Source organism: Helicoverpa armigera, chromosome 15, assembly GCF_030705265.1.
Source record: "Helicoverpa armigera isolate CAAS_96S chromosome 15, ASM3070526v1, whole genome shotgun sequence".
Taxonomy (NCBI): domain Eukaryota; kingdom Metazoa; phylum Arthropoda; class Insecta; order Lepidoptera; family Noctuidae; genus Helicoverpa; species Helicoverpa armigera.
In genome coordinates this window covers 1969767-1983685 of record NC_087134.1, presented here as the reverse complement: position 1 = coordinate 1983685, position 13919 = coordinate 1969767, and the positions used below count along the sequence as shown (strand labels likewise).

Sequence of the window (13919 nt, the reverse complement as noted above, 5' to 3'; positions counted from 1 at the left end):
AAACCAGATTTATTATTATTAAAAAAATGAAATTTTTAGGCAGCAATTTCTAACACGTAACTTTTTTCGTTGTGCCAAGTGACTCATCTGTACCTTCATAATCTTCCATTGATCGATTGCTTGATAAAGTGTTATTAATGTAGAGCTTAAAGATTCTACTAAAAATTAAAAACCTCCCACTCATTAAGCGAAATGAAACTTCTATCCAAATTCACGTTGCGTAGGCCTGTGCCCAGCAGTGGGACGATAAAAAGGCTGTAACAGTTGTAAAAATTATTCCACCATTCGCTCGCATCATCAACTTGAGTTATGACATCGATAAATATGTGGAAACACTACTTATTATGACGATATTTCCTGATTCTGTATCGTAACTATACTAACCATGGATGAAGAAAAATAGCGAAGATGCCGTAAGGAAGGTAGGTCACGCGCCTTCTTGTGGGTCAAAGTAACGTATGATAGACGTGATCCTTTACTAGAACTACCGAGTAATTCGGGGTCCTTGTGAAATCAAAACCTATTTGTCAAAGATTGGTCTTGATTGATTAGTAATTATATTTTGAATATGATAGGCTGGTTCCATAAAAAGCGTGTAAGAGCGAAACTAGTAACGTTCCTCGTCCCTTGAACACCCGCATTCTGGCGCGTTACTTTCTCGGAGATTTTGCATTGTAGCATCTCTGTTCGTCATTTAGTTCTCCATGACACTAACTATGTCATGGGGAGCTGCCCTAGTTTCTTGCAAAGTTAATAGTATTACCTATCTGATTTGATGAGCGCTGGCTTTTCTCTCCGTGTCATCCCTTTCCTGAGGAAAACTGTGCTTTGAATAGAACTGCGTTATTGCTTACAGCTTGCGTTCTATCAAGCGGAATAAGATTTCATTAGCGATTGTTTCTAGGGTTTCACTATAAATAACCTTTAGTTTTATTTCTATTAGTAGACCTTTTTATATAACTTCTAGTTGATTGACATTATAGGCCAGATTCATTGCAAAGAAAATACAAATTTTAATATAAGTAAATGCGGCTTACATACGTAGTAAATGACCTCAATAGCGAATTTTAAGTAAACGATTGAAACAAGACCCTAGACTAATTCTAGTTTTAGTATGACGATGATGACACAGTGTAGGATCTTTTATAACTTATCGAGCTTACAGTTCAAAAAAGCTGCATAAAAAAATGTTCAGACGCCAGCAGATCAACCTACACGAATCTACCTTTTATCAATCGAATCAACCTTCCACTACAGTAATAATAATGGCGTCCACGGCCGATTTCGGCCACGGCGGCTGTTCTCACTTAAGGAGATCAGCCAGCTGCGCAGGACATATTATAGTGCACGAGCATTTGCGCAGACACAGGTGCACTCCCTATTCCTTTACTCTCATAACCCGATGGGACGGCAATCCGACACGACCGGAAAGAGATCAGGCGCAGGACCGACATTTACGTGCTCTCCGATGCACGGGTGAATCAATCACCAACTTCCAGACTACGGGCTGCTTTGTGAAAGTTTAAGATAACCCACAAAGCGATTTCGGCCCGACCCGGGAATCGAACCCGAGACCTCGAGCATAGCAGCCGCGCTTGCGACCACTAGACCAACGAGGCAGACAATACACACACACCACTACAGTAATAAGGTTAAAAATCTCTTTCAGTTCTACAACATCTGGAAAGACAAGAACAAGCATTCAATAGACGAGACTCCAGAAGACCAGATAGAGATGAATATACGTCACCAGATAGTTGTGGGGCTACATAATGTCAAGCCCATGTTTCAGAAGCCTTTGGGTCTTTATCTGGCTATGACTTGCTTCTCGAATTTTATTATTATGGCTATGTGAGTATTTTCACTACTAAAAAAATATTATTTATTTTGTCAAAATATTTACAGGACTTTTTTTACTTTTTTCATGTTTTTTTTTTAAATTAATGTATTTAAAATGTTACCTATCCTCATTATTTTTCTTTATTTGTGTGTCTTGATTTTGGGATACTCTAAAGGCATTTGTTACTTAATTATCATTACTGTTGGACAGAAAAAACTGACACCATGTAATTATCCGACCAAAAAATAGCTAAAAACTTTACGCTCAGCATTCGTCAAGGCTTTTATAAAAAATAATAAAATAATGATATTTTCCAGGTACAACGTCCTAAGGCTCTGGTTCCCTCAAGTATCAGCCATCGTGGAGCACAACCCGATGACAGCTGGGCAGGATCTGTGCACAGTGCTAGACAAGTACACAGCTAGCTTGGAGCCAGTTGTTCACAACACAACGGTTTTGGAAGAAGTTTGTGTGCCGGTAAGTGTAATTAGCTTTATTTGTTTTACTGGTTTAAGTTCAATAAATAAACTTAACCATAGGTACTACAATTTAGACATTTAAACCTTGAACATCTTGAAAACCCTTGAAAATCACTAAAGAAAATCAGCGACAAGAAAATATTACTACATTTTTGTGAGTAGTTATTGTATTTTGTTTCATTATCAAACTCGATCTAAATAACCCTTTACTGACCCCATCTGAATTTCTGACCGACTTACCAATTAACTCAAAGCTACTAACCCAGATTTAATTATTGACTCGAACCCACCCCAAAATGACAGCTACCGAATTACAACCTATAAATTAATTATAATAATATATTAGGTTTTACCAAAAGAAATATCCTTGACCTTTCTTGGTATACGTTTTGTTGGTTACCGAAAGTTTTTCTTGGAAAATTGTTTCATTAAAAATAATGAAATCATCACGCTGTAAAGGTTAGACAAAAGTGCTCTGTAATTTATTTATGGTCGAGTGATACTCGTTTTTTATGCAATGTAGTGTAATGTTAGGTGTACAAGAATAAGTTTTTTAATAACCTATTTATTTAGCTGTAAGTTTATGTAACTTGAAAGTCCCATCAAGTCCTTTAATTTTTTTATTTCAAATAGGCCTATGAGAGGTCTTTTGCACGGTTCCCAAGAGTGGGTCTCATGGAGAAGAATCGGTAAGAAACTACATCCTACTTGAACCTTGAAGATACCTAACCTACGCTTAAATGTGCTAATGAAATATCTCAGTTTTAGTTATTTATGATTTGTAATTCCAGATCATTGTTTCTTAGTGATCTATTAAAAGCTAGTCTGCATCAATAAGGAACCGCAACATTATCTATGTGTGCGTTAAGTGAGCATGTCTGTGTGTACGCAATCTGAGACCCACGGGAGAAGCCCCATCACCTGCGATAATTGAGTAGGGATTACTTACTATATAACGGATTACTAATAGTTGTTGCGATATGGAAGACAAATAAACTTGAATTAATGCCATGGAGAACAAGATGATTAGTGGAGATGTCATAACGCAAAATCTGTCAAGAAAATGGGGTCATGTTCCTTTTCTGGAACCATTTTTTTTAACCAAAACACCAATCAATCAAGGCCAATCTTTGACAGATACCTGAAAAAACTCGAATGCCTCGTTCATTATTTTAGCACCTGGTCATGTTAGTGACGATTGCCGTATGTTGCTTGACCTACAAGAAAGCGCCTGACCTACCTCTTTTCTGATCTTTCCTTCCTCCATAAAAATACTATTATTATTATATAATTGGTGGCATAGAAGGCCAGCGGAAACAAAAACTGGATCAAAGAAACTCGGTTGGACTCAAACTGTCAAACTGTTTTTACATACAACCCTAATTTTTAAAACCACTAAGTCATTGCTACAATTAAGTAGGAGTTTTAGTACCTCATACTGTCAAAATACATCAAGTTAATAAGCCGTACCTAAAATAGGTGAATATTTACTTGAAAAGGTTAAGCCTCTTCCTGGTTTAAGATTTCTGAGACGACTATTTTTGTATTGCTGATATTTGAAACGCTTTATTTTCGAAAGAGGATTTTGTTTGTAAATACGATAATTTAAGAGTAATTGAAGAACTCGTGGCTAAGTAACAGCCACGTGGACCAATTGTAGCTAACAGCCACGTGAATTAATTGATTATATTATAAGGTTAAGCAATACTTGGCGCGGTTATTCTGTGGATGGATGAGTGACCATCTTGTCACGACGAGATCCTCCGTGTTTCGGAAGGCATATTACATTGATGAGTCCTAGCTGTCATTTTTACGTCTGCGGCAGTCGTTCCGGGTAGTCAGAAGTCAGTAAGTATGATTACCAAGAGGTATCGAGATTGCCCTGGTAACTGGATTAAAGAACCCAGATAAGGTAATCGCTCTATGTAAAACACTGGTACTCAGCTGTATTCTCTTAGACTGGAAGCAGACCCCAAATGGTCGAGAAAAGGCTAGCCTGATTATTAAAGGTTAAAATCGATAGCAACCAGACCAGGAAACAGCCTTGACCCAATGAACATAGATCTGATTATTCTAACTCACGATCCAACCATACCATTTACTATTTATAACTATCAATTGGAAACTACCAGTCGCATGCGAATGGTCTACAAAGCTCCCATATACAGAGAGTCGCTCATGAATTCAAATACCTATTATTTTACTTAGAACTGTAATAAATATAGACTGAACATGGAATATTGATTTGAATATTTACTTTGAACATGATTCGCGTAAGGGCGGTGTTACACTACTTAATGTCTTGGTTTGATATAGGTACATACTTGCAATTTCATCAATGTATTGGAAATACCGAAATTGGATCGAATGTAGATGACACCTAAATAAAAATATCTGAAATAGGTATATTGTGACTAATTCCAATGATAAAATCCTTCTAGTACGTATTATGAAAGTTTGTGGGATTGGATATTTGTTGCTGGTTCCTCGAATTGCGCTTTGACGGCAGAACATGAGCAGAGAAATGAACTGGCATTTGGCACTTAAAACAAAGGATACCTGCTTTTCTGGTTACGAGAAGACTTCCCTTGAGGCAAAACGCGTTTAATGTATAGTTAGTGCAAGGCTAAATTTTTAGAGATATTTTACAAGTGTAATACGACCCTAAGTCCAAGGTCTCGACTTAAGCGTGCCTAGCTGTAAGTTATGAGCGCTCAGAATAGATGCCAGTTTGTCAATGTATTGTATCGACAGTTTGATCCTTGTTCGATATATGTTAGCTTGCTGATATTCTTTTGTTTCTATTTTTGGGATAGATTTTGCGAATGTGAGTACTCAGTACTTTTGTAGCAAGATGGTTTTCGATCCCTACTGTATTAATGGTATGGCTAATTCCGTGTCAAATGTTAGTTTTACTTATACAAAAAATGTGAAAGTAACTCCGTCTTTCTGTAGCGCTTAAACGCCCCTTAAAAGTCCTGAACGAATTCAAACGAAAACCTGGTGGGTTCTCCCAGGGTAAGGCTGATACTGCGGGAAACAGCTAGTTATGTAAGTCGCAAAATGGTGGGGAAGGATTGCTTTAAGATCGCGACCCAGAAAAATGTAATTAAGATGATTTATGGGTACCTACACAGTTTTTTTCTTCTCCACAAAATATTTCAAACTCGTGTTCGACTTTTTTGAAGTTCTTAAGAATTTTGAGTATCGAATAAGGAAGTAAGACTGGATGGGATTACTGGCACAAATCTTGACCCTCTCAAGTCACGGACTTATAACTTGAGAGTAATCTTCCTCTCTACAGAATAATTGGCTTTACCTATAAATTGTAATTTTCCAACATCAAAATATGTTTTTTTTTTGTTCTCCATCAGTTCCGCATTATCTAATACTTCAATATAATAAATCCTATTAACGAATTTATAATGTAACTAGCTTTCCGCCCGCGGCTTCGCCCGCGTGGAATTCGGTTCACCCCTCCCGCTGTGGGTTAGCAGCGGTGAGGGAGTGTCAGACTCTTACTGACTAAAATCGTCGTGTTCCGTCCTAGGCCTTTTACAGGGCCGCGGTACCTCTTTCGAACAACCCGCAGCCCCGGCTGGCCCTGGCGCTACTCGGCTCCACTGATTTCAAAACACCTTAAGACTAATTCGCGGCGACACCGCGATACAGAAAAACACAACGCCATCTATCGAGCTATCGGGAAGCTCGCGATTGAACAATGAGCTACAGGTTAAAGCGCGAGATATCATTGCACTTCTTACGTATCTTAAAAAAAACAACGTCACCACGTTTTAAAAAGCTATCATTCCACTTCTTACGTATTTTAAAACACATCGTTACCACGTTTTAAAAACACCCAGCGCCATCTATCGCATACCTCAAGAACTAAATAACTTAACTAATACTTATCCTTACTAATATTATAAATCGGAAAGTGAGTTTGTTTGTTTGTTTGTTTGTTCCGCTTTCACGCCGTAACTACTGAACCGATTGCTTTGAAATTTTGCAGACGTAAAGTTAGAAGTCCGGATTAAATAATAGGGTACTTTTTATCCCGAAAAAAAAATAGATATTCCCGAGGGAAAACAAAAATATTGTTTGCTTGATGGATGGGTTGTAGATGGCGCTGTGTGTCGTTTAAAACAAGGTAATATATTGCAAACGAATATAAACATGTAAATTTAGAAGCTAAATGATACGATAATGAATCCCCGAAAATGAGGAATTCCCGAGGGATGATGTACAATTTGTTTAATCGTCTAAACTGTTTTTTTTTACATCTACTTATATATTGCAAACGAATATGAACATATTTTAGAAGCTAAATGATACGATAATGAATCCTCGAAAATGAGGAATTCCCGAGGGATGACGTACAATTTGTTTTATCGTCTTAACTGTGTTTTTTACATCTACTTATCCTGAAATAACTATAATTCAACGAATTACTAATTGGTATAAGTATTAGTTAAGTTATTTAGTTCTTGAGGTATGCGATAGATGGCGCTGGGTGTTTTTAAAACGTGGTAACGATGTGTTTTAAAATACGTAAGAAGTGGAATGATAGCTTTTTAAAACGTGGTGACGTTGTTTTTTTTAAGATACGTAAGAAGTGCAATGATATCTCGCGCTTTAACCTGTAGCTCATTGTTCAATCGCGAGCTTCCCGATAGCTCGATAGATGGCGTTGTGTTTTTCTGTATCGCGGTGTCGCCGCGAATTAGTCTTAAGGTGTTTTGAAATCAGTGGGGCCGAGTAGCGCCAGGGCCAGCCGGGGCTGCGGGTTGTTCGAAAGAGGTACCGCGGCCCTGTAAAAGGCCTAGGACGGAACACGACGATTTTAGTCAGTAAGAGTCTGACACTCCCTCACCGCTGCTAACCCACAGCGGGAGGGGTGAACCGAATTCCACGCGGGCGAAGCCGCGGGCGGAAAGCTAGTACCAATTAGTAATTCGTTGAATTATAGTTATTTCAGGATAAGTAGATGTAAAAAACACAGTTAAGACGATAAAACAAATTGTACGTCATCCCTCGGGAATTCCTCATTTTCGAGGATTCATTATCGTATCATTTAGCTTCTAAAATATGTTCATATTCGTTTGCAATATATAAGTAGATGTAAAAAAAAAACAGTTTAGACGATTAAACAAATTGTACATCATCCCTCGGGAATTCCTCATTTTCGGGGATTCATTATCGTATCATTTAGCTTCTAAATTTACATGTTTATATTCGTTTGCAATATATTACCTTCTTTTAAACGACACACAGCGCCATCTACAACCCATCCATCAAGCAAACAATATTTTTGTTTTCCCTCGGGAATATCTATTTTTTTTTCGGGATAAAAAGTACCCTATTATTTAATCCGGACTTCTAACTTTACGTCTGCAAAATTTCAAAGCAATCGGTTCAGTAGTTACGGCGTGAAAGCGGAACAAACAAACAAACAAACAAACAAACAAACAAACAAACAAACTCACTTTCCGATTTATAATATTAGTAAGGATAAAATACCTTTCCCACAAATTATACGGTTATATCAAAATTCTTTGAGAAAGGGTTAGCTTTTTTTTCAAGTGACTTTCTGGAGCGAATTTCTTCGTCCTACACATTTCGGAACAATAGGCTAAAGTAAAAAGGGTTATTTTCGTAACTTTTAGAATAATTAAAGAATAATTGAATAGGGTCTTGCTACATTTGCCCTTTTAAATTAATACCTAGGTGAGAATGAATCTGTGTCGCTTCAAAAGAATTAATTACAAACCTTGTTCCTCTTGATCTTTTAGAAAAAGGTGTTAAGATAATTTAGGCACAGCGTTTTGAAGAAAACTGTTTTAAACGACAATGCCTACACTGTTATTTTATGAAACGTCACGCCTTCTTTATTATGATTTTTGCAGACATTCACGATATATATGATCCTTTTTTCAATTCATGTTAAGTACATGACAGAGCCATTTATGTATAATTATATTAAAGTGTTCTTATCCAAATTTAAAATGTGAAAATACTCTGTTTATGTCTTACGATCACGCTCAAATGGCTGAACCGAATGGAATGAAATTTGGCACAGGGATAGGTAGCCCTAGCCTGAAGACGGAGTCCGGCTACGTTATTTTTTAATTTATAAAATTAAGACATAAAAATTAAAACTGTAAACGAACTTTTACGCCCGTAAAATGGTGTTGTGGAACGCTCATTTTAGTTGTTAGCTTATTTCCAAGAATTTCATTCCATTTACAGCATACCGTAGCTTCAAAATATAAAAATAATAATAAAGTTTATACTTATTACATGGAAACTTGTGCATATTTTACTGTACGTGCCGTTGGCGCAATGTTTACGCAAATATAATATTTGTATAACTTTCGGATAGTTCCTAGTGTTTGTTCACGTGAGATGTAGGTGTTAACAAACACGGTGTTAAATAAATTAATTTCAGTTTTTATAATAACTGAGTTTTATTATTAAATATTTTATTTAAAGTGAGTGTAGTGTAGTATCAATAATGTGATAAATGAAATATGTAGTATGTAAGGATATACGTATGTATGTGTGGATGTTTTTGATCCCCTTTCTCACACATAATCTGGTCAATAGATTTTAATGAAATGTGACATTCATATAGCTTTTCAGAATAATATACAATACCCGTATGGCACGAGTGCATGAGTGACTATTTTTATGCACAACAAATCAATCCTTAAAAAGTGTTTTTCTTTGTTTTGCATACAATATTGTACAAAACTAACTACTTTTTTGATGCTTAACTCCCATATAATTTCATTCAAATACCCTTTATCATTTTTAACCAACTCGCCAAAAATACAATTCACAATTCAACCACCAATTTTTTTTTCTCCTCTCTTTCAGACAAAAAGTGGCCACGAAACATACATAAACAGCATCATAATCGGCTGTGTCTGCATTATCCCCTACCTCATCACGGGTATCCTCGTCAACCGAGTGGGGAAGAAGACTCTCCTCATAGTAGCTGGTCTGATCTCCATCGCCAGTTCTCTAGGTCTTTGATGGGCTAACACTAAAACTGCTGTAGTGTCGCTTTTCTCGTTGTGCGTGGCAATAGCTCAGTCAATGTTGAGTTTGAATCAAGCTATGACTGTTGAACATTTTCCTACTACTACTAGGTAAGTTTTTATATTTTTGCAATAATATAATAATAATAGTGTTCTAGCTGATTGTCGGTCACGGTGGCTGTTCTCATATAAGGAGACATTATGCTATGGTGCACAAGCTATTTGTACTGTAGGTATACTTACGGTGGGTTGTATTATTTAACTATAACGATTACTAAATCTCTCCATTGGTCAAATCGCCGGTTTCACCAATGTGTGTCAAGCAAATGGCTGGTTATGGTTTGGTTGTCATTCTTGTTAAATAGTGCCGCTCACTCTTAACGTAATAAGGCCAAAGAGTTTGTATGTTCGTTTGTTTGAACGAATCAATTGTCAGAAAAAGTCTATCATAGGTAGATCTCCCATTTATTGAGGAAGCTGCTTTTTGTCCTTCGATACGTGGGAGGAGCTGCCGGAAACAGCTAGCAATCTATTACATAATAATTACTCAATACAAACCCAATACTATTAACAAAACACAATCACACACACACACACACACAAACATATCGCAAACACACAAAACATGTGAATCGCTCTATTTCAGAGCTATTGTCAATCTTGCAACTCTAAATAGAAGACAATAGGATAAGATAGGTACCTATTGGTCCTTTGTTCTAAGGGTCGACAGATTTCAATAGGCTCAAAATAGGCACAATACAGGCTCGATACTATCTTCTCCCTTCCTGTTTTACAAAACATTATCGTGCAATTTCCAAACAAATTTAGATTAGCCCCCGTTTTATTTCATTTGAGCAATCATTTAACAGTCCGTTTTAATAGCCTTATTAAGTTATTTATTGTTGAATTCGTAATAATTTATCGAGTCCATTTATTAGAGGTTGTTATGTTTTAATCGCGAAGATAATTTTAGCGCTAATTCAACTTGAATTATAGCTGATGTTGTTATAAAATTGTTTCTTATTACTTGAAATGAATTTATTGTGCTTTCATTTATAACTACGGTAAAGTTATGCTTCTGAATAAGTATTATTTTTATAGAGCTGAAAACAAGCAAGCAAATATAAAAATCTTACCATCGGAGAATATAATTTGTATTCATCAGACGTAATTAAAAACATGTAAAAAGGTACTTTATGAAAGAGTGCACTAATATAACTAATTTCGATCATTCATTACTTTAAAGTGTAAAGGCAAAAAGCATATAAAAAGTGAAAAAAAAAACCGTTGATACTAAATTATAATAATTTCTTTTAACTTAACATAAAGTAAGTATAAATTTTAACTAAAAAGCAGTGACTAACGTTTATATACCTCATATAGTCTTTTTCATAGCTGATATAAAATGTTATTTCATTTGCTATTTCGCTTTGAATAAGAATATATTTTATTTGGTATTTGCAAATCACGTGTATTAAAGGGCTCTTGGTTATAATAATAGTGCTTTTATCGACGATCGCACATAGGAGCTGTATTTATAAAGAACGTGAATCGGTATTCAGAATATATTATTAAATATTTTGGTTGAATAGAAATGCATAAGAAAGAAATTGATATTATATTTTCAGCTCGGTAGGTAGGTACTATTAAATTTTATAAATCTAAAGAGTCTGTTTCGTTTGCTTTAATAAATATCAGAAACTAATGGTCAGATCTAAAAAAAAAACAGTGTTCTGCAGCCCATTTATGGAGAAAGATTTTAAGCTCCTCTTTAGCTAGCTAGACCACAGAGAAATTCTAATATATTGCCAACTAAGGGCTCACTGCAAACTTTTAGTCGACCGATTGTCTGCTTGAGCTCATAAATCAGTATGAAAATGAAATTGTAGTACGCACAAGATCAGGTATTTAGCCGGTATCATACCGATTGAAAACTTTGAGTAGAATCAAGATTTTCTTTAAAAATAATGCCAAGCATCGTGACTGTTTAGTATTCAGTATGCGGGTACTCTAAAAGTTACCTTATCATCCGCTACTCAGTCTAAAACCAGAACCTCACAAAATACTAACATTAAATTTAGCTAATTTAAATCGTAGCATATTCTCAAAGCTTGCAACTGTCACTCGCTATTCATGGCGATTAAATGCTTGAAACTGTTGAATGCAAAGGAGATCGCTGTCGGCGCACCGTTTTAATACAAACGGTTGAGAAAGAAAGATTATAAGAAGTGCTGGCTTTTTTATAGCGTTCTAGAAAATACTGATTTTTGTTCCGATGAAAATGTGTCTGTTATTTCTCTGGTTTATCGCCAGCTGTGCAGTTTAATTAAAATTGTACTTAAAGTTGATTCATTTATTTAGAAATATAGCTCCTAAATACCTACGTAATTGTTCTATAATTCGATATTTTTCGGAAATCGGAATATATAAAAGAAAGTCGTGTTTTTACACTATTTACAACTCAAGAACTACTGAACTGATTTGGCCGAAAATTGGTGAGGAGATAGCTATAGGATACTTTTTATCCCCTTCCAGTACAGTAATTAGCTAGGAAACTTTAACCATTATTAAAATATGTCTTTATTTTCAGGACCTTAGCGATATCGCTTATTATGGTAATAGGCCGCATTGGAACCTTATCAGGTAACATTGCCTTCCCAGTGATGTTGCAAATGGGCTGTCAGGTCCCTTTCTTCACTATATCAGGAAGCATGTGTTGTAAGTATTTATATATTTTATCTAATTTTAGGCAGGAACTACTGGACCGAATTATGGTTTTCCCCGCCCGCATAAAGCCTAGATCCTTTCTCGATTAATGGACTATCTAAAACTGTAATATTTGAATTGAGACCAGAATTTTTAGTCAGTAAGAGTCTGACACTCCCTCACCGCTGCTAACCCACAGCGCGAGCGGGAGAGGTAATTTGATGATTTTTGACATTGTTAAAAAAAGACCAGAATTTCCCCGTTTTTCTCAATGAAATGTTTTTTTATTTATTTTCTTATTTCAGTGGTCACGTTTGTAGCGTTCTTCTTACCGAGCAAGAAGCAGTGATAATATTTTAACAATACTTCTATTCCTAACATCTGGCAATGAGAACAAAAGACGATTGACAGAAAACAATGGAAAGTTAATACGCCGTAAGCGAAGAAGAAGACTATAAAAAAGCGTGTAAAGACTTTTGAATCAAGTTTTTAATATTATAAAATACGTGTAAGGTTTTTTTTTTATTTTGACCAAAATATGTATAGTTGGTAACCATAGGTAGCTCAATTTATTAACATCAAGAAAACGAATTGAAAATAAAAAAATCTAAAATTGTGCTGTATTTTTATTTTTTTGTTTTTTGCTGACAAAAATATTTTATTGACTTTGCTCGTAATTAAAAGGTGTTTATTTACACAGCTTTGTGATATCACAAAATAAACTGCAAAATGTATTAATAGCTGCAACCAAAAAAATATTTACATAAATTGTTTATATGGTTTTTTCAGCTTCTATGAATGCAGCTAAATTTAAGCTTTTTTTCTATAAACAATTACCTATATATTTTTAAAATATTCAACACACGAAAATAAACCATGTAAAATATTTCTTACCATCCAAAAATGACCCTACCAAAAAAAAAGCTAGCAACACTGTTACAAAATGGGAAAACATCTTCATTAAGCCTAGGAACACCCTTTGTTGTATAAAACAATTGTCTGCCACACAAAGAGAACACAGTAGCTCTATTAATTTAAATCTGATAATGCTACTCTATTCATCTTAAAGCTGTTTCATACAGGATAAAGTGGTTTACTAAAAGCTTCGTCCTGAAACATATATGTAGGTACATTGTTTATTAACACATGAATAAATGTGTACAACTAAGTACTGGACTGGACTAGATAACAACTATGTAAAACCAACCATGTACATCAGAGGAATAAATATAAATACATATATACGTTGAAGATTATGGTTTTCAGTTTGCAATCGACGTTCTAGGCTTATGGGATTTCGAATGGTTAAACAACAGATAGATTTTAGAGTGAATCCACAAAATTACACTAGGTATCTTCGGTATTCGTTAACAAGCTAATTGTAGAAGTGACAAAATCTGTAAATTTGGATCAACTCCTCATTTTGCAGAAGAGTAATACATACCTTTTGCTTAGTTAAAAATTTCAGTAAGTTAAACGAAGTAATACACCGCCAAAAATGGCAATCCACTCATAAATGACGATCATGAGAGCAAATGTCAAAACATCATAATTGAACAGCTCGTCACAGCACATAATTTTTAGTTCACAATTTTCATACACTTTAATAATTAAGCCTTGTAATACAAGTTACAGACAGCTCTGTCAACATGACAGCAAAGAGAAAATATCTCAATTATTTTACAACAATGCGAGTGAAACAATTGCAAGTAGAGACAAAAGAAGGCTAGTAAATTATTAATAAATAGAGTAAATTAATTCCACAGAGGGCGTTTGTAGCTGACATACTAATTAGGTCATTTTATAGGGCTGATACTGTATTTAAGCTGTCAAGTAGGGTTCAATCATTAA

General features: G+C 35.3%; 2 protein-coding genes across 3 annotated transcripts in view; one reads left to right on the top strand and one right to left on the bottom strand.

Annotated features, from left to right (window-relative positions):
- LOC110373959 (synaptic vesicle glycoprotein 2A) overlaps positions 1 to 12520 on the top strand; it is a 32879-nt gene extending 20359 nt beyond the window's left edge. The window contains 5 exon segments of the mRNA XM_064038321.1: positions 1670 to 1851; positions 2158 to 2317; positions 9199 to 9473; positions 11953 to 12080; positions 12374 to 12520. Of these exon segments, the coding sequence (XP_063894391.1) occupies positions 1670 to 1851; positions 2158 to 2317; positions 9199 to 9473; positions 11953 to 12080; positions 12374 to 12417 (789 nt within the window). The 3' untranslated portion in view covers positions 12418 to 12520.
- Positions 1 to 13919, bottom strand: part of LOC110373961 (hemicentin-2) — a 274475-nt gene that overhangs the window by 172002 nt on the left and 88554 nt on the right. The gene's annotated exons all lie outside the window — the stretch shown is intronic.